The following is a 21,588-nucleotide window of genomic DNA, read 5'->3' on the forward strand; positions in this document are numbered from 1 at the left end:
GATAGGGTTGAGGGAGATAACAGGTGGCTGCCCTCCACCTCATCCCTCATCCCTCCACTCTCTCCTCACGATGAGGGAGCGTGACCCTGCTTTGTTTGGTTCACTGTTAAAGAACTCTGACTTAGCCAGAATGTGAAATATGAATAGTTACTCCAAAGATAATTTGTTATTGTGTCAGTTGTAATCTAGTATTACCTACCTGAAACCTAGCTGAGAATAAACAGCAAGACAATTAAAAAGCTTATGTCTTTTGACTGCTTTAGTTAGTTGTTAAACTTTTCCACAAAAAAATTTCAAGTTTAAGGGCATAGCTCAGGGCAGGTTATTAGGATCATGACATATTTTGGAAATCTTATTCCTTCTTACAACATTCTTGGAATATGCATCCAAGTCCACAACATAACCATGCTTGTTTCAAAAAATACATTTATTATTCCCTAAACTTTAAAAAATAATTGTTGCAGGAAAAGATGCCAAATCTGTTTTTTAACTTCATACTCCCTGAATATATACCATGATGTACTTTAACCTGGGAACCATATAGAGTCATATCAAATTAGTTCTTAATATTGAATCTACTTCTAAATTTGGAACATTTATAACAGGCTTGGTTATGTGTTTTTAAGATGATTTCGAAGAACTGTGACTCAGTGATGATTTATTTGATCTAAGTTAGAAGGGACTAAGGAGAGGGCTTCTAAAGAAAGTTGTGTACCTTAGAAAAGAAGCCATAGTTGATAGCATTACAGTTTGTGTAATAGACACAGCTGCTATTTACATAGACAGAAATCTTTAGGCATCAATATATAAGGATCCATACAAAATTTTATATATATATATATATAATTGTAAGTCTTAAAGGTATCAAAAACCAGGTAATCTGTGAGTGATAATCCCTAATTAAAAAGAGAAATTTATAATAATTGGTAAGACTTTTTCTAGAAGGTTAATTTTTTAGTGTTTAAATGGCTATATCTTCAGGACAGTCTAGATAGTATGTGCATTGTCTAAAGGATTTCACGTGACTGAGAGTTAGTCATCTTGTAGTCTGTGGAAAACTATCTCCTTTTGTTAAAACTTTATTGTGATTTCTTTAAATTCCAGACTTATTTCCTAGGCTTTAAAACATTTTTTTTTCTTTAATTACTCCATTTGTTCTCATTTCCATGGCCTTGAATATGCTTGTGATGCTAGAAGTATATTCTTTTCACAGGTTCTTAACAAATGTATTTTTTAAGTCTCACACCTTGAGTTCATCTGCTAATGCTAGAGTTTCCTTCACGTTTCACTTTACCCTGCCATTGGCAGCCACTGACTTTCAAGTCCGGTTTCTCTGGCTCTCAAGACATTATTATTATTTGTCCCCATCATTTCCTTTCCTCTCATCTGTTCAAAGCGCCTCCTCTGTTACTGTCTTCTGCACCCCGTTTGCTGGTCCTGTTTCTTTGCTTTGGCAAGCCCACTCCTGCAGGTCAGCGTTTCTTCTGTTTGAAGCCCAGTGCACAACTTCTTGGAAGGCTTCAGTTGCGGCTCCTGTCGGCTCGCTTACGCTTTGCTCTTGGTTTCGCGACTCTTTGGTAATAGCATAGCGGGGTAATGGGTTATTGGGGACCTCGTCCCTTGGTTGGTAAGGAGCACACATCTCCCTAGCCTCGTTGTAAGGCATCTGAGACCTTCTGAATGCCAGTGTGACCTAGTACTGTGTTCAGAGGCTCATTCATAAAGGGCCCTGGCCTTTTGTTGAGCATGTGTGTCCAGAATATTTAGTCACCCTTGATAGTTTCTTAGCATTTTCTGCTTATAATTTCCCCCTTTTATGAAAAAATGAAAAAAATATGTCTTAATTTTAAAAACTCAGCTTATTCTTTGTAAAATACTTTTGTTGAATTAGTTGGTACTTTGTGATTTTTTTTTTCTTTTGTCCTTGAAATAAAAAGCCTTTCAAGAATTGGAGGATAATGTAAAAAAGAAAAAAAATCCCCACAATTTAAGTTTTTTAAGTATCTGGGGTTTATGTAAAGTAATTTTAAACATTCTGATTATTCTCATATCATATTCCTAACACAGTGCTGTGAAGAGGCTGTTTCTGTGGTCTCTGGGGAGGGGCGCTGGACATACTGACGGAATCTGTCTTTGCAGTTGACTGGGTTGTTGCTGATATTCTGGCCATCCGGCAGAATGCTCTCGGACACGTGCGCTACGTGCTGAAGGATAGGCTCAAGTGGCTTCCATTATATGGGTGTTACTTTTCTCAGGTAACTTTTCTTTCCTCTACTTTTTCCTTTACATATGGGTCAGTTAAAAAAATATATTTTAAAGTTTAACATACACTTAATATAAATATATGTGGATTTTTTGGTTCTGTTTTGTCGTGTTGGGGATTAAATGCATGTCTTCATGCATGTTGAGCAGTCGCTGTACCATTGAACTATATCCCCAGAATTTTTCTTTGGTATTTTTGATGTTGTATATGTATATATGTGTCTGATTGTCCACATAGTTAAATGAAATAGCAAAAGTACAAAAGTCAGATAGGAAACTAAAGACATAGAATTCAGTAGTCAGTTACTTTAAGAAACCAATGATAAAATTAATTATGATCTCTCAGAGATTAAGCAAAATAATGAGCTAATGTGTAAAGTTCTTAGCATGAGGGCATTTATTTTCTAAGGTCCTAAAGTGCAGGATCCAGGTGTGAGAGAGCTGGTTTCTGCCCAGCCTTTCTCCCTGGCTGGCAGATGACAGCACCCTCCCTGTGTCTTATGTGATCTTGTTCTGTGCACTGCATGCCTGGTGTTTGTTTTCCTCAGAAGGATGCAGTCACTCTGGCTCAGCCCGCCTCCCCAGGACCTTGATGTACTTATCATGATTACCCCTGTCTCCACACAGTCACCATGGAAGTTGGAGCCTCAACACCTGAGTTTTAGGGAAACAAATGTAGTCCTTACCAGTGCCACGTAAATAGCTGTAGCTGGGTCGTTTTTTCAAATCCCTAAAGTTTGTTAGTGCTGACATTTAAGGATACTTTTTAGTGATTCTGTAATGAATCAGTGAAAAATTGGGAGTTAAGATCCATCTGATAAATAGAGTTTTTGGTTTAAAGGATATATTTTTAAAAAAGAAAGGATATTAACTACCAACAAACTAAACGTTCATATATTTTCATAGGATAGCATGCAATTTTATTGGAATAATGTCAGAACAGAATGTTTATCTAAGTTATTTATGTGCTAATATTTGAATGTATTAAATATACCTTAAATTGTGAAATGTGGTTTTGTTCTTTACTCTTCAGGAGCAGAGTTGCCTCTCTGATGACTGTGGCAGTTGGTTAATTGAAAAGTAAATAATTTTTCTCCCCATTTTTTCATGTGCAGCATGGAGGGATCTATGTAAAGCGAAGTGCCAAATTTAACGAAAGAGACATGAGGAGGAAGCTGCAGAGTTACGTGGACGCGGGGACCCCAGTAAGAGTGCTGTTTGTGTTTTTCCTTAGCAGCTCCTAATTATTAATCTAAGGATCAAGGTAACATTTAAGATTTGATTTGAAAGTACACAACCATATAGATACTAAATAATTCAGAGTTTTGTGAGGCAACAAAAACTCTCTAAATAAAAGGCAGTGATTCTTTTTAGCCATCAGAAATGTTGCTGCAGACAATTAAGTCCTTTCCTGGTGGTTGTCAGTGTCGACCTTAAAGAGGAATAAAAAGAACATTTGATACTTTTGGAGTCTATAAATAGAAAACGGCAATGTGCTGGTAACCCTACACTTGAGTTCCTCGGAGCTCATCGAACTTCTGTCTTCTTTAGATCAGATTTGGTACTAGAAGCAGCCACTGTTTTCTGTCAGTATAAATTTGGATTTTTCTTATACACTGAATTGTTTGAAAAGCCAGGAGTATTAATATTTACATTCAATGTGAATATTATTTTCCAAAACTATGCTTTAAAAAAAAAAAAAAAAAAACCAAGAATCTTGATCTTCTATTTGAAGAATGCCAGTTGTTGCCAAATGACTTTTTCCCATGACTCCCCCTGGATCAGACAACAGGATTGCCATGACGGCTTGGGATCTGTCTTTTCAGTGCATTCCAAGTGCTCCGAAACTTTGCTCAGGGGCTCAACTTCTTTTCTTTTTTTTCTTATCCCCTCTCTCCTCCTCTCCACTTGCCAGGGCTTGTGGGCAGCAGCCTGGGCTCCTGTTGAAGGGATTCTGCTAGTCAGCCGGTGAGGTACCCAGTATGAGCATTTTCTCATAAATGTTCTTTGGGTGTTTTTGCAGTAGGAGGTGGCGTGCAGTCTGGGCAGATGGCAATGGAATGAGATGAGGGGAAGAGCGGCCCTGTGTCCTGTATAGCACACTCTGGAGGACAGGCATTGAGTCGAGAAGGGACTACTCAGTTTTATACAGTGTGGTGGGTTTTTGATACAGTGGGGGTCATTTTGTAGATCTCTAAAAGACAGACTAGATTGGAAATATTTATATCCACTTTTTTTTTCTTTAATTTTTATTGTTGGTTGTTCAAAACATTACATAGTTCTTGACATATCATATTTCACCCTTTGATTCAAGTGGGTTATGAACTCCCATTTTTACCCCGTATACAGATTGCAGCATCACATCGGTTACACATCCACTGTTTTACATATTGCTATACTAGTGTCTGTTGTGTTCTGCTACCTTTCCTATCCCCTACTATCCCCCCTATATCCAGTTTTAAAAGTTTTAAATTTAAAGACATGGATTAATGTATTAAAATGTCCATTTTTCTTTTCTCCTTATTGGCTCTACAGTTTGGTGTCTATCATTAATTTTGGAAAATTTCTGTTTGTTACAGATTGAGTATCCTTGAGAACCGAAGTGTGTCAATTTCGAATTTTTTAGATTTGGAATTTTCCATAATTTTCCAGGCTTTACCTGTTGAACATCTCTAATCAAAATCTGAAATGCTCCAAAATCTGAAACTTTTTGAGGAATGTCAGTATTCAAAATTTTGGATTTTGGAACATTTTGGATTTGTGATTTTTGAATTGGGAGTGCTCAACCTGTATTTCTTTGAATATTATTGCTATCCTGTTCTCTTTCTCTTCTCCGGTTACTGATGTGTTGGATCATTTGATGCTGTCCCACAACTCTTGGATGCTTTACCCTGTCCCACAAATTGCCCTCCCCATTCTCATTTTTATTTTTGTGTTACAGTTTGGGTAACTTCTGCTGATTGCCTTCAGGTTCACTAGTTCTTGTGGCTGTGCTCAGTCTGTACTTGAGCCAGTTAAAGGCATTCTTCATCTGTACCTGGTCCTTCCTCTCAACATTTCTCTTTGACTCTCTCTCATGATTTCCTCTTTGTACTGAACATCTCCACTTGAGAACCTTGATTGTGCCTCTCATCTTTGCTGGTTGTATTCCAGCGTCTGCCTGAGACCAGTGCTTCTGGTGGTTCTATGTCCAGACACTGCTTTCATCTGCCTTTTCACACCTCCTAAGATTTTGAAAGTTGTCATCTTGGGTAGACTGGAAGGCACTGAGGCAGGTAGTCCCGACCCTTGGAAATGGTCGCGCCTTTCTTTTTCCCTATGTTGGGAGTGGAGTCTGCCAGCCAGCAGTTGTATTAGGTTTGAGCTTTGCTATGTCGTGTTTTGTCTTTGGGGCTTCAGATTCCAGTAGCTTTCATTACTTTGTGCTCAGGATGGAGGGTGTCTTATTGGAGAGTTTTCCCTAAGTGTCTGTTCCATGCCCAGCTTTTACTCAGGCTCCCTCTCTCCATAGTACTCTGGAACGTGTTGCTGAGCTCTGCTGATTTGGTAGAAGGAAGGAAGGAGTATTTTTGTTTTGATTCAGACTTAGGGAGGGTATGGAGGGCAGCCTTCTCTGACCCTGCCTTTGCCCCTCTGTCTGTGCCTGGATGAATCCCTGCCCTCCCTCCTCTGAGGCTTCTTTCTTCCCCCTCGCCTCCTTAGGTTTCCATCCACATCTGAAGTGTAGCAGAATTTTCTTGCTCTTCTACCAGCAACTGTACAGGAGAGTGGAGGGAAGGGCCTGTGTGGGCTGGGCGGCCGTCCAGGGCTGCTTCTCACTCCAGGGCTGTGTCGTTCTCGTTCTCCTCCCGACTCCAGCATTTCCCCCTTTGTCTTTCCTTGGTTTTCCCTTCCTCCTCACTTCCTTCCCTCTTTCAGGTTGTAGTGCCTGTGGCCATCAGGGGTGCTTCTGTTTTACTGGTTCACATTTGGCTTTTGAAAATTGGTAACAATTTTTTAAAGAGACTTTTTTAGTGGCCCCCGGTATTTCCTAGGTAAGCAAGTGCTGACATCTCTTCTCCCCTTTGAGCCCCTTCCTCAGTGTTTGGTGGGGGTTGCCTTGCAGCCTGTGAGCTCTTTGAAGTTGTGAATTTACACGCTGCCAGTGTTGTGCTGGTGTAGGGTTAGGAGCAACCTTCTTCAGTGTTCTGCATGCTAAATTAATTCGTAATTCTGATACAGTTGCTTAAGTTGCTGAAGCTGGCCTTGAACTTGGAGTCCTCCTGCCTCAGCCGCCTAAGTTGCTGGGATTACAGACATGCACCACCACACCTGGCTTTGTCATCTGTTTGGTACTTTGAAAATTATGTTATATCTAGTTTTTCAAATTGTTTTTATAGGAAGGTTCATTCAGATAGTCTACTTTTTCATTGTGACTTACCAAAAGAACCTTATTGCTTTTCAAGGGCAAGAGTCTCACTTTTTATGTTCCTAGCACATAATGACTGGCATGCTCATGTTGGAATCACCCTGTATCTGAGGTCCAATTTCTTAGAATCTAGATGAAAGCAGAGATTATACTCTTATTTGTGAAAGTTAAGTAACTGACATGGTAGAATGTATTTATCAAGTTAGCTTTCATATGGCTTGGTATATCTCTTAGGAATCTATGACTACATGAGTTTGTCCTCAATATTGTTATTTAAGAGATTACAAAATTTTATTTAAAATAAAGTGCATCTGTATTACAAATTATTAAGAAATAATTTCCATAATTGCTGCTGGGACAATATTTTCACAAGGTACTTATTGGTTCTGGTTGCAAATGAAACATTTATGATAAAAATAACTACATAATTTATAAAAGTCATGAAGTTAGAATTCGAGCTAGTAAATGTATACAACACATATAGAGACTTAGTGCTTTTTCTTCCAAGTTTTTTTGGAGTGGGAGGCAGCCTATCAGATGAGAGTACTCCTTTGGCATCAGATTTGGCTTTAAGTCCTAGATCTGCTGTTTAGACTTTGTTATTTTACATAAGTCACTTTCTAAGCTTTGGTTTCCATTTTCATTAAATCTATTAATAACTATTAATTTGTTAGCTAGTCTTAAATAGCATATTTGCAAACTACACAAATTGTCTTAGTTTCCTATTACTACTTTAACAAATAACTACATACTTACTGGCTTAAAATAACACAGATTCATTATCTTAACTTTTCTAAAAATCAGCCCAAAATAGGTCTCACTGTATTGAAATTAAAGTATTGGTGGGCTGTGGTCCCTTCTAGAGACTCTAGGGAGAATCCATGCTCTTGCCTTCCCTGCTTTTAAAATGGCCAGCTTCCCTACCTCGTGGCTCCATCCGTCTCCAGAGCGAGCGCTGGCTGGCCTGGTCTGTCCTTATGGACCATTTATTTTTTTGTTATAGGTGGGCACAGTATCTTTATTTCACTTTTATGTGTTTGCTGAGTTTTGAACCCAGTGCCTCCCGTGTGCTAGGCAAGCACTCTACCACTGAGCCACAACCCCGGCCCTCTGGTTCTGACTTTTGAGCCCCTTTCCTGTTCCAGGACTTTCCCCCTTTCCTGTTCAAGGACTCTCATGAGTATATTAAGCCTTCTGGTTAGTTGAAGATAACTTGTTGTCTTTAGGTCCATAAGTAATCCTCATAACTCCCTCTGGCCTTGTCACACAGTGCGTTGAGGGCTCCAGGGTTAGGATGTGGACCTCCCAGGGAGGGAAGGCGTACCCTTCCCGCCACACTTACATATGTATTTATGGGACCTGACCATGTTTTCTGACCATGCATATAGCACTTTCAGAGTGAAATAAATAATGAGCTCAGTGAGGAAAGAAACTATTCTGTATCCTGCCACATTTGGCAGGTTTTCCTCTTAAACGGATGATGGACTTTTGATTGACTTGAGTTTTTCTGATTGTAATTGTAAAAAACTTTAAAATGGTTTGCTGGATTAGATTAGCTTGGGGGACAGAAGGCAGAGATGAAAGAAAAGGCTGTATTCAAAGTATATAGCTAATCATAATATTGTTGCTATATAAATGTGTTTTGAAAACTGTTTAGTAAACTAAATAGAATTTCTAAAAATCAGAGGGTGAAGGAAACATTCATAAGAGCCTGCCACTTAGTGCTTTATATTTTCATGACATCCCTCTAATAATTAACTTATCCAGTGCATGGAAAAAGTCCAGTTCAGTGGTTGGTTATAGTTTAAAACTCTGATTAGAGTTGTTTTATTTTTGACTAGGTTTTTAGTGTAAATAGGTTGTTAATTTTCCATCAGAGGGTGAAACATCTCATGTTCCAAATGGTGTATCATATCTTGAAAATATATATTTTTAAAAAAATATTGAAGGTCATCACAGGGGAGAACAGAATCTCAGGTTCTTTCAGTGAACTTAGCAGATCAGACTTACATGGGTAGCAGTAGAGATCCTCTCCATAGTTTAACTATTAGTAGTTTGTCGTTTTTTCTTGTAGCTCCCATTCCTCCTTGTCGGGGGACAGCAGTTTCTTTTACATCATGCTTCTTGCGATGACGTCCCGATGCCCAGGCTGCCCTGCAGGGCACCCTTTCCATGCCCCAGTGCTCTGGCTTGCTCCTTGTCCTCCCTCCAGGGCCACCTTCTCCTTACCCCGGGAATAAAGAGGATGGCTGCCGGGCTGGGGATGTGGCTCAAGCGGTAGCGCGCTCGCCTGGCATGCATGCGGCCTGGGTTCAATCCTCAGCACCACATACAAACAAAGATGTTGTATCCGCCGAGAACTAAAAAATAAATATTGAAAAATTCTCTCTCTCTCTCTCTTTACAAAAAAAAAAAAAAAAAAAGGATGGCTGCCCTTTTTATCAGCATTTTGAAACCAGTAGCAAAAAGTTATCAGATGAAAGCACCCGAAGGAGAAAAAACGTTCTGTGGAAAACCTTGACTCTCCAAGTGTGCCTTCTGCCCCACGTGGTTGTCTGGTTGTCGGGAGGGAGAAAGAGAACACTGCTTCAGTTTCCTTGCCCTGGGTGGTTGTTCCTGAGGATGCCGCCTGCGAGGGTGACCACAGGGACGGCCGGGGTTAGGGAAAGGGGGCTGGCGTCCCCTCGCCCCCTCTCCAGTCCTCCACCAAGTGGGTCAGCTCAGACTTTCAAAGCAGATCCATGTTGTAATTGAAAAGCAGTGAGTTGCAGTGCTGTTTTATGTTATGCACTATATTAAGTAGATGTGCATATTAAAAGTTGGTAACCTTTTATTTTTATAATATTGTCAGGAAGCATAGGTATGGTTATAATTTTCACTTTCTTTGTTTTTTCCTTTCATATATAATTTCTGCCTTTTGTGTCCTATTAAGAAATCTTTATTAAACTCAGAGTTGCTGAGATTTTTCTCCTAGAAACATAAAAGTTTATTTTTTACATTTGGGTCTGTGATTCATTCAAGTTCATTTTTGTACATAAGGTAGGAGTTTATTTTTTTTATATAGATATATATCACCTTTGATTGAAAAGGATATCTTTTCCCTATTGTTTGAAATAAATGTACTGTGTGTAGCTCTGTTATTGATACACAGTGGATTCTGTGTTCTTTTCTGTAGATCTGTACGTGTGTCTTTACACCAGTACCTTTCTTTCATGATTACCCTTGCTTTATAATCAGTTTTGAAATCTGGTATATCGAGTTTCAAATTTTCACTTTGTTTTCAAAATTGTTTTGGATTTTATTGAATCTATAACTCAGTGTGGGAAGAACTGATATAACAGAATTGAGTCTTTGGCTCTATAAATAGCTTATATTTCTTTATCTAAGTCATCTTTAATTTCTCTTATTAGTGTTCTGTAGTTTTTAGGGTATGGTTTCTATATTTTCAGCCAAATTTTTACTACCTTAAGAAGTTCACATTTTTAATGCTATTAAAAATTCACATTTAAAAAGTAGATTCTGTTGTTGATAGCATCTAAATATACAGTTGTTTTTTGTATATTGACTTTTTAATCCCATAACATTGCTAAGCTTACTTATTAATAATAACTTTAACTTCTTTTAGATTATTCCTTAGGGTTTTCTATATAGACAATAATGTCATTTGTATTATCTGAGTGACAGTTTTGCTTCTTTTAAAATCTGATGTCTTTTATTTTTCTTGCCAGATTTTCTGGCCAGACCCTTCAGGACATTCTCAATTAGAACTAAGAGAGCAGCAGCCTTTCTCAGCCTCGGAGGAGACACTCCTTCTCTTGCCCTTCTTGGGGCCTCATCCCATGTCTCATTCGGAGTCCCCTGTGTAACTTATCCTTCACAGCCTTGTGTTCCTTTCTCACAGTATGTCACGATGTGTAGTTGCACAGTTTTATTTCTTTATCTTGTGTATTTTCCTCACTTGTACGTAAAGACTGGAGGGGAGGCTGTGTCTGTTCTGCGTCTGGTGTGTAGGACCTGGCACTTATATAAGGAGAGTGCAAGAAATAGCTCTCTGGGGACCTTGCCTTCTCTGATTGTCAGTCTTCTTTTAAGGTAAACACCCAAGAGCAGGAGACCATGCTACAAGAGTGGTTAGCCAGGGGAAAACCATTCTGTCTCTCGTGGTTGAGCCTAAGGCTGATCGCCAGCAGTGATTGCTCTCGTAGATCTGGATATAGACTTTAAAAACATATTCTCATGAACATGAATTTATGGTTTGGGGAACTAATATTTATATTTTTCTTCCTGAAAATAATGAATTTTTATTTTTTTGTCAGTTTTACCAGTTTTTTTTTTTACATTTTTATAACAGATCTGGTCAATCTACATTATCAAATATAAAGGTCCGTAACACAATCTATTACTTCCTAAGTTAGGCAAAGAAAATGGATTCCAAAGCTTTTTATGTAAATGAACAAAAAGCTTATTATTTGTGTGGGAGCTGAAAATGCAAAAGTGCCACAATAGCATTCTCCATTATCCTTTTTTCAGATAAACTCTGGGTGAATTTGTTTATGAGTTTGTTTCATAAGCAAACTCAGATTCTCATATGGATGTGTTAAGTAGGAGTCATTAATCACAGGTCACTCAGACAAGGGACCGCGTCTTATATCAGAGGTGTGCTTAGGTGCTATTTGAGCATGGGTGGCATGAGCAGAGTTTTCTCCCCTCAACTCCTGTCCTCTTTTCTATCTTCCTGTTATTGATCCTAGTAACTCAGGAAGTTGAGGCAGGAGGATTTTAAGTTCTAGGCCAACCTGGGCAACCTAGTGAGACTCTTGTCTTAAAATAAAAAATTAAAAAGGCCTGGGGATGCTAAAACACCCTGGGTTTGATTCCCTGTACCAAAAACATTTAAAAAAAATTTTTGCTCTTTTTAGCTACACACAACGCTAGGGTTGATTTTGGCATAAAAGCATGGACTATGATTTGCTGTATTTCAGTCCCCGCTATTTCCCCTTCCCTGTCCTTCTCCTTCCTCCTGTTTCCTTCCCTCTACTGATATTTCTGCTGTTCACTTTCAGTCCTTACCCCCACCCCTTAAAGTCAGTGTCCTGTGGGTGTACATGACAGTGAGATTCACTGTGGCATCTTCCTGCACATACACAGGGAAAGTGGGCAGATCCCTTCTGTTGTTGTTCCCTTCTCCTAGCTCGTCTCCCTCCCCTGCACTTCCCTTCATCTAGTCCTTTCTTTTATTTTAATGGAATCCACCTCACTTCTTTTTCTCTCTCTTTCCCCCTGCTTATTTGGGACTAGCTTTTGCAAATCAGAAAATATTCACCTTTGGCTTTCTGAGTCTGGCTTATTTCACTTAGCATGATAGTTTCCAGTTTCATTCATTTACCAGCAAATGCCATAATTTCATTCTTTATGGCTGAGTAATACTCCTTTGGGTATATATACCACATTTTCTTTATCCGTTCATTTGTTAAAGGACTTTGGTTTGTTCCGTAACTTGGCTATTGTGAATTGTGCTGCTATAAAAATTGATGTGGCTATATCCCTATAGTATACAGATTTTTAAATCTTTTGGATACATACTCAGGAGTGGGATAGCTGGGTCATATGTGACTCCATTTCTGTTTTTTTGAGAAATCTCCATACAATTTTCCTGCGTGGTTAACACTAATTTGTAGCCCACCAACAATGTATGGATGTACCTTTTCCCCCACATCCTCGACAACATTTATTATTTGTAATTGATTGCCATTCTGACTGGAGTGAGGTGAAATCTCAATGTGGTTTTGATTTACATTTCCCTGACTGCTGAAGATGTTGATCATTTTTTCATATATTTGTTGGCTAATTGCATTTCTTCTTTTGAGAAGTGTCTGTTTAGTTTTTTTGCCCGTTTATTAATTGGGTTATTTGATTTCATAGTATCAAGTATTTTGAGTTCTTCATATATTCTGGATATAAATGTCCTATGAGAGGAGCAGGTGGCAAAGATCTTCTTCCATTCTGTGGGCTTTCTTTTTATGCTCTTATTCGTTTCTTTTGCTGTGCAGAAGCTTTTCAATTTGATGCTATCCACTTACTGGTTTTTGGTTTTATTTCTTGTACTTTAGAGGTCCTGTTAAGGAAGTCGGTTCCTGTGCCAACATGTTAGACTGTTGAGCCTACATTGTAGCAGTTGCAGAATTTATGTTCTAGTTCCTGGGTCTTTAATCCACTTTGAGTTGACTTTCGTGCAGGGTGAGAGATAGGAGTCAAGTTTCATTTTTCTACATAGGGATTTTCATTTTTCCTAACACCATTTGTCTAAAAGGCCATCTTTTCTCCCAAGAAATGTTTTTGGTACTTTTATCTAGTATCAGATAGTTGTATTTATGTGGGTTTATCTCTGTGTCTTCTATTCCCTTGGTCTTGTTTTTTTTTTTTTCTTTTTAAAATTTTATTTATTCTAATTTGTTACACATGACAGCAGAATGCATTTCGATTCATAGTACACATATAGAGCACAGATTTTCCTGTCTCTGGTTGTACACAAAGTAGAGTCACACCATTCATGTCTTCATACATGTACTCAGGGTAATGATGTCCATCTCAGTCCACCATCTTTCCTAAAAATCTCTTTTGAAGTAACTTGAATAATTTTTAGTTACTGACTTTTTTACCATTTTGTTTAGTGAAAATAATTTCATTATGAAATTTAAGTGTGGTAAACATTGACTTTTTATCTTTATCTAGCACATTCAGAACTTTGATGTTTCTAATCTTACTTGTACTACAATCATACAATATATTATTCTGATGTCTAATTTTCCTCTTTAAATTTAATTAACTTAAGGTTTTTTAAAATTTCCTAACAGTTTGTCTAATTTTACTAGAGTGATCCAAGATCATTTGTTTCACATGCAAGTTCCATTATTCAGGTACTAAACAAAATGTTTAATGTATGTTTGCTGCTTTTCATGCATAACTCAGTGCATAAACCTGTACAAGATAAGCCTGGCTATGGAAATGCTAATTTGTTAGGAGGGTGCTTGTCTGGATCAATGAAGAGAACAGTTGGCTGAGGACGCTCAGGGTTCCCTTGGTCTTCATGTCCGTTCTGGTGCTGGTACCGTGCTCTTTTGTTACTCTAGCTCTGTAGCATATTTTGAGGTCTGGTATTGTGATGCATTCAATTTGCTCAGAATTGCTTTAGCTCTTCTGGGTCTCTTGTTTTTCCAACTGCCTTTTCTAGTTTTCTGTGAAGAATGTCATTGGTATTTTGGTGGTGATTGCATTGAATCTGTAGAATGCTTTTGATAGTATGGTCATTTTAATAATATTTTGCCTATCCAAGAACATGGAAGATCTTTCCATCTTCTGAGGTCTTATTCAGTTTTTTTCTTCTGTGTTCAATAGTTTTTATTTGTAGAGTTCTTTGACATTCTTTGTGCGATTTATTTCCATTTTTTTGAGGTTATTATAATTGGGATATTTTTCCTAATTTCTTTTTCAGCAGGTTTGTTATTGGAGTATAGGGAAGTGATTGATTTATGTATGTTAAATTGATTTATGTATTATGTATGTATTTTTATATCTGCTCCTTTACCTTTTTTTTTTTTTTTTTTTTTTTGGTTGGGGTGTACTAGGGATTGAACTCAGGGCACTCAACCACTGAGTCACATCCCCAGCCCTATTTTATATTTTATTTAGGAAAAAGGTCTCACTGAGTTGCTTAGTGCCTCCCTTTTCCTGAGGCTGACTTTAAACTTGCGATCCTTGTGCCTCAGCCTCTTGAGCGCTGGGATTTCAGGCGTATGCCACTGCCCCTGGTTACTTTACCAAATTTGGTTTTCAACTCTAGAAGTCTTCTAGCGGAATTTTTGGGGTCTTCTAAATATAGGCTCATGTCATTGGCAAACAGATAATTTGAGATCTTCTTTTCCTGTTGTAGCCCTTTAATTCCCTTCTTCTGCTTGATTGGCCTGGCTGGGTTTTAGGACTTTGTTGAGTAGGAGTGATGAGAGTGGGCATCCTTCTCTTGTTTCTGTTTTCAGAGAATATGTTTGTAGTTTTTCTTCATTCAGTATGCTGTTGGCTTGGGGTTTGTCATATACATCCTTTACAATGTTGAAGTACTTACTTTTATCCCTAGTGCCTGTTGTTTAAACATGAATGGGTGCTGCACTTTGCCAAATTCGTTTTCTGCATCTATTGAGATAATCATGTGATTCTCATCCTTAAGGCTATTTTTATGGGGAATTATATTTATTGAACCAACCTTGCATCCCTGGGACAAAACCCACTTGATCATGATGCAATATCTGTGTGTGTGTGTGTGTGTGTGTGTGTGTGTGTGTGTGTGTTTGGTAGCAGGGATTGAACACAAGGGCACTTAACCACTGAGCCACATGTTTGTTTGTTTTGAGACAGAGTCTCACTAGGTTGCTTATAGCCTCATTAAGTTGCTGAGGCTGGCATCAAACCTGTGATAGTTCCATCTCAATCCCGAGTTGCTGGAATTACAGGCATGCACCACCACGCCCAGCTTTTAGTGTGTGTTTTTTTTAATATTTATTTTTTAGTTATAGGTGGATACAATATCTTCACTATATATTTATGTGGTGCTGAGGATCCAAACCAGTGCCTCACGCACGTAGGCGAGTGCTCTACCTCTGAGCCACCACCCCAGCCCCTTAATGTGTTTTTGTATTCAGTTTGCCAGTATTTTATTAAGATTTTTTTGCATCTGTGTTCATCAAGGATATTGATCTGAAGTGTTCTTTCCTTGGTGTGTCTTAGTCTGTTTGACAGTGTATCCTGCTTTGTTATTTCATGGAATAATTTGAAGAGGATTAGCCAATTCTTCTTTTTTTTAAATATACTTTTTAGTTGTAGGTAGATGCAATATCTTTAATTAATTATTTTTAATGTGGTGCTGAGGATCGAACCCAGTGCCTCATATCTGCTAGGCGAGCACTCTACCCCGGAGCTGCAAGCCCAGCCCATCAATTACCTCTTTTTTAAAGACCTGGTAGAACTTGGCCAAGAATCCATCCAGTCTTGGACTTTTTTTTGGAGGGCTTTTGCTATCTCCTTCAATTTTATTTCTTGTTATTGATCTGTTTACGTTTTCTATATCCTCATGGTTCAATTTGTGTAAGGAAGTTCTATCTCTCTAGGAAATTGTGTAAGATCAAGATCTTATAGGTTTTTGGAGTATAAATTTTTAAAATAGTTTCTGATGATCTTGTGGATTCAGTAGTGTCTGTGGTGTATTTTCTTTTTCATCTCTGATTTTATTCGTTTGACTCTTCTCTCTCCTTATTTTGGTTAATTTGACTAGCGGTTTATCAGTCTTGTTTGTCCTTTCAAGAAACTGTTTCATTGATCGTGTGTGTGTGTGTGTGTGTGTGTTTAAATTCTCTATTTCATTGATTTTGGTACTGGTTTTAATTATTTTCTGTTGATTTTGGTTTAATTTTTTCTTTTTCTAAGGTCTTGAGATATAGTATTAGATTATTTGGTGTCTTTCTAGTTTCTAATGTATGAACTCAGTGCTGTAAATTTTCCTCTTAGAATTGCTTTTATACAGTCCCAGAGATTTATATCATTATTTCCATTTGTTTATATGATTTTTTAAAAAAAAATTCTCTCCTAATTTCTTCTGCCATCCATTCATCATTCAAAAGTGTATTATTACTTAGTGTCCAGGTGTTAGAGTGGTTTCTGTTTTTTGACTTATTATTGATTTCTAACCTTATTATGAAAAAAATAAAAAAACATTAGAATTTTAAAAATAAAATAAAAATAAAAAGGAATAGGGATGTGGCTCAGAGGTAGAGTGCTTCTCAGTCAAATCCAAAATCCCTACTCTACGCGTTTATTTGAAAAGGTGAATGTTTTACTTTTGTTTTTTCTTTTGGCTGTCAATTAAAAATATCAGTGTAGTTTTTGTAACTCACTTCTCAAACTGAGGGTTTGTTATTGTATGATTTAATGTTTTTGTTTTTACCTTCCCAGGTAGGTACTTATAAAAAGCTTAGACTAATTGATTGCTTAGTAGATACTTGATAGTCTGGTTTTATTTATAGGTACTGTATTACTTCAACTTACGTAACTAATATGAAGCTGTAAATGCATTAGAGAAGTTCTATAAAATAGGATTATTGTACAAAGCTTTCAAAATGCAGATATTACCTTTTATATTATGGAATATTCAATGTATATATATAATTTTCCTAAAATGGAAATGTACTTTTAGTACATTTAGTACTTGAGATGTACTTTTGTCTTGATACTTAACATTAATTTCTAAAATTTGCACCCTTTTAAATGTCATGTTGGGTTTTTAGGGGGAAAGGGTGAAAACAGGACGGTTGGGGCAGGGTCAGTGCATACTCTATACATGTGTAGAAATATACTGAATACCAGTATAAATGTGCAGCTGCAATGTTATTAAGTCAATGGACAAATGAAATAAAATGGTATAGATTCTTAGAGGGGAAAGGTGATTTCATTACAAGTCAGTATGGTGTGGCCAGATTTTCGATTTGTGAATGCTAGCATGTTATTAGAACTGTTTTAGATCCTCAGTGGCTGGCCCACCGTGAGGGTTGCGTTTTACATGTAGTCCATGCTGTGTTCAGACTCAAGTGAGTGTGTGCAGTTTGATTGCTCTGCATGAAAAAATGTTGTATGTAAATCCTGTAATAATAGGATTAGCATGGGTAAATTAACAGTAATAACAACATAGCTCTCACAAAAAAAGCAAACTGAATTTCCTTTATGCCCCACAGATGTATCTTGTGATTTTTCCAGAGGGAACAAGGTATAATCCAGGACAGACAAAGCTCCTTTCGGCTAGTCAGACATTTGCTGCTCAACAAGGTAAGTAAACGGTTAACTGTGTTTGAAAAATAACTTTTTAAAGAGAAAGATCCTTTTAGTTTTTCTTCCTGGAGAAGGTATGTTTTATGATTGAATGAGTAATGTATCATCTCTGAGGAAATGAGGTTTCTCCTAAATTAATTGGCATGTTATTTCATATGTCTAAGATATTATATTCAAGTACTTTGGATTTAGTTAAAAATGTAAGTACATGGGCATGTAAGTGTAATTTTTTCTTACTGAGTGGGTTATGGGTCATGGAAATAACTTCTGACTTGTAGGTTTACAGAGGAGAGGCAGAAGCCACACTCTGACTTTGATTAGCTATGTGAGTACATGTTGCCTAATGTTACCAAACACCAGTTTCTTATTTCTAAAATAATAGATATATTTGTGTAAGCCCCACATTTGTGTAGGAATCAAATTAGAATATGTGTGAAGTTTCCCTTGGAGAGTGTTTCTGAAAGTTGGTCATAGTTCTTAGAAGCTGTGATGTTCCCCAACAACAGGAATGTTCTTCTTAACTCGTTGTGTCCATCATCCTGCGTATAGGACACCTATGAAAGTGCTCAGTTAAGTTTTTGTTGGTGTCCTGTATATAGGATGATGGGATATCAAGGATTAAAGTCCATTTTAGAAAACTGGATAACTAATACACCAGTAAGCTACATAGTTTAACCAAATTGGGAACTCTGCAGACAACAGTAGTTCTGCTGTGTTCTCAGAAGTGTCTTTGAAGGTTGAATCAGTGTGAGCTCTCCTGTGTGGCCAGCGAGGCATGACTGAGCATCTACTGGTCATGTCACTCCAGGAACATGACAGTACCATAGAAGAGAGCTTTCTGCAATGACGGTGACACACTCTGTCTGCTCTGTCCAGTGTACTTCCCCAGCCTGCATGTGATTTCTGCGTGTGGCCAGTGCATCAGAGGAAAGGAAGTCTTCATTTTATTTGATTTTACTTTAATTGATATTCTAAATTTTGTTTAATTTACATTTAGGTAGATACATGTTGCTAGTGGAAGATCTATGATAGCACAGGTTTGTGGGATGCAAAAACTTTAAATTTTAACTAAATCCACAGCACTTGAATTTAATCTCTGGCAGATATAATATGCAAACAAATTAAGAGAAACCTCTTTTCCTAAGAATAGAACTTTCATTCATTCAGTATGTATGAATATGCATGTGTATGTGAAATCTCTTATAATGATGCATTTTTAAAATGCTAGTGTATTTTACTCCTGGTTTAGACGCCCCGTTCCCAAGCAGTAGGTCGGGAACAGGAGAGTCCTGTGAAGGCTTGGCTTTTACTGCCTTCTCTGGCTAGTCTGGGCACCATGGGCTGTCTTTTCACTTGTTCTCTTGCAATACCATCGTCTCTGTTGCCTTTTTCACATTGAAAAAGTAAAACAGAAACCTCCTCCCTCTGCTCACGTTCTCCTCCTTCTGGCGCCCTCTTCTCCTTTCCTTAAAGCCCAGGCCTCTTGAGTCCTTCTTCCCACCATCTCACTCACCTCTCAGTCCCCGGGGATGGGATACGACACTCATGGTGCTTTCTGATTTCCATTCCCTACGCTCCTGTCGGCTGGCCTTTGTGTTCCTGCATGTGTTCATCTCCCTCTGTCCCTATCGTCTTCATTCTCTCCTGTTTCATACACTGTTTCCACCGTCTGAATTGGACCTTTCATTCTTTTCACTTTTTATTTTTCTCATAATTGTCTAAATTCATGACCTCAGCCACCATCATTTGTTTAATGCTGATGATTCACAAAAAGCTTTCTCCTTTTTATATCTCTCTGCCTAATTCTAGTCCTGTATGTACAGTTGCCCATTAGAGAGCTTCACTTGATGGGTCCAGAGCTGCGTCTCAGAGTCAGTATGCTGAAGGGGTGTTACCCCTCACACACACACTCACGTTTCCTACCCTCGTGACTCAGTCACTCAGTGCAAAACCAGACTCATCCTCGACACTTCCCTTTCACCAAGCAAACATCTAGTAGATCAGCAAAGTCTAGTTTCTCTCTATGCCTTTAAAATCTCTTTCAGATATCTGTTGTTAAGTGACAAACCATCCAAGAGCTTAGTAACTCCAAACAGTAACACCTGTTTATTGCTCATAATCTGTGCCTTGGGCAAGGCTCAGCAAGATCAGCTCATCTCTATCCACAGAGTCAGCTGTGGTTTCTTATTTCACTTCAGAAAATCGGTGGAAAGTCCAAGATGACTTTGCCAGCATGTCTTATGTCATACTTGGTACGTCTGTGTTGGCCAGGAGAAACTGGACCTCTTTCTTCAGTTTTCAGCTTTTCTTCATGATATTTATCAAGTTTCACTCTTTTGCTAGTATTTGTGCCTAGAGGAACATCAGCACTAGCTTTGGGCTTTTCCTAAGCACATATTAGTCACGTATCCTTGGACAAGTTTATTTCTTTTAGTCTCTTTCTTTACTCGTAAAGCAGCAGTAGCAGTAATATGGCTTTTGTGAGTGACACAGTATTTATACAAAGACTCATATGTGATAAGTAAAGTCGTCGCTGCTAGCTTTAGAAGATGGAGAGAAGGGAGCAGTACAGGTAAATCTATCGGTGATACCAAACACTGGTAGCTGGTCCTGAGGGACAAAACAGAAGGACTCACAATTTCATTCTGCTACGTATGGTTTTCCAGTTTTCCCAGCACCACTTGTTGAAGAGGCCATCTTTTCTCCAGTGCATGTTAATGGCGCCTTTGTCTAGAGTGCGCTAACTGTGTTCACGTGGGTTGGTCTCCGTGTCTCTGTTCTGCTGCATTGGTCTCCATGTCTGCTCTGGTGCTAGTGCCTGCTGTTTTTGTTTCTGCAGCTCTGTAGTGTGATCTAAGGCCTGGTATTGTGATGCCTCTTGCTTTACTTTTCTCACTGAGGATTTCTTTGGCTATTCTGGGCTTCTTATTTTTCCAAATGTATTTCATAATTGCTTTTCTAGTTCTATGAAGAATGCTGTTGGAATTTTTTTTTAAAAAGCTTTGTTTTTGTTTCTGTTTTTTTATGGTGTTGTGGATCGAACCCTGTGCCTCACACATGCTAGGCAAGTGCTCTGCCACTGAGCTACAACTACAGCCCCATGTCATTGGAGTTTTAATAGGAATTGCATTAAATCTGTAGAGCACTTTTGGTAGTATGGCCTTTATGATGATATTAATTCTGCCTATCCAAGATCATGGGAGATCTTTCCATCTTCTAAGATCTTCAATTTTTTTCTTTAGTGTTACATATTTTTCATTTAGAGGTCTTTCACTTCTTTTGTTAGATTGATTCCCATGTTTTCTTTTTTATTTTTGAGCCTGTTATGAATGGGATAGTTTTCCTAATTTCTCTTTCAGCTGATTCATCTTTGATGTATAGGAACACAGTTGAATTATGGGTGTCAGTTTTATATCCTGCTACTTTGCTGAATTCATTTACGAGTTCTGGAAGTTGTCTGGTGAAGTTTTTTGAGTCTTCTGAATATAGGATCATGTAGGGATAGTTTGAGCTCTTATATGAACTATTTGTATCCCTTTAACTTCTTTCTTTGGCCTAATTGCTCTGGCTAGTGTTTAAGGACTGCGTTGAATAGAAGTCGTGCAAGAGGACATCCCTGTCTTGTTCCTGTTTTTAGAGGGAATGCTTTCATTTTTTCTCCATTTAAATGATGTTGGCCTGGGGTTCAGTGTACATTGTGAAGAGAGCCTACAGAATGGGAGAAAATCTTTGCTGCCTGCACCTCAGAGCATTAATCTCTAGGATATATAAAGAACTCTAAAACTTAATACCAAAAGACAAATAACTCAATAAATGGGCAAAGGAACTAAACAGATACTTCACAGAAGTGAATACAAATGGTCAACAAATATTTGAAAAAATATTCAACATCTCTAGCAATTAGAGAAATGCAAATTAAAACTACACTGAGATTTCATCTCATTCCAATTAGAATGGAACAATCAAGAATACAAGTAACAATAAATGTTTGTAAGGATGTGGGGAAAAGGGTACATAATACATTGCTGGTAGAACTCCAAATTGGTGCA

General features: G+C 38.0%; 1 protein-coding gene and 1 non-coding gene across 3 annotated transcripts in view; both read left to right on the top strand.

Annotated features, from left to right (window-relative positions):
• The window catches only part of Agpat5 (1-acylglycerol-3-phosphate O-acyltransferase 5), a 65,491-nt gene that overhangs the window by 22,652 nt on the left and 21,251 nt on the right, over nt 1–21,588 (top strand). For both annotated transcript variants that reach the window (XM_076853502.2, XM_076853501.2), the window contains exons 3-5: nt 2,140–2,255; nt 3,378–3,467; nt 17,446–17,536. In XM_076853502.2, the coding sequence (XP_076709617.1) occupies nt 2,140–2,255; nt 3,378–3,467; nt 17,446–17,536 (297 nt within the window). The remainder of the gene's footprint in view (nt 1–2,139; nt 2,256–3,377; nt 3,468–17,445; nt 17,537–21,588) is intronic.
• LOC143641661 (small nucleolar RNA SNORD109A) lies at nt 13,705–13,755 on the top strand. Its single transcript, XR_013155458.1, has one exon. It is a non-coding gene; the product is annotated as a small nucleolar RNA SNORD109A (small nucleolar RNA).

The sequence above is a fragment of the Callospermophilus lateralis genome, chromosome 4 (assembly GCF_048772815.1).
Source record: "Callospermophilus lateralis isolate mCalLat2 chromosome 4, mCalLat2.hap1, whole genome shotgun sequence".
Taxonomy (NCBI): Eukaryota; Metazoa; Chordata; class Mammalia; order Rodentia; family Sciuridae; genus Callospermophilus; species Callospermophilus lateralis.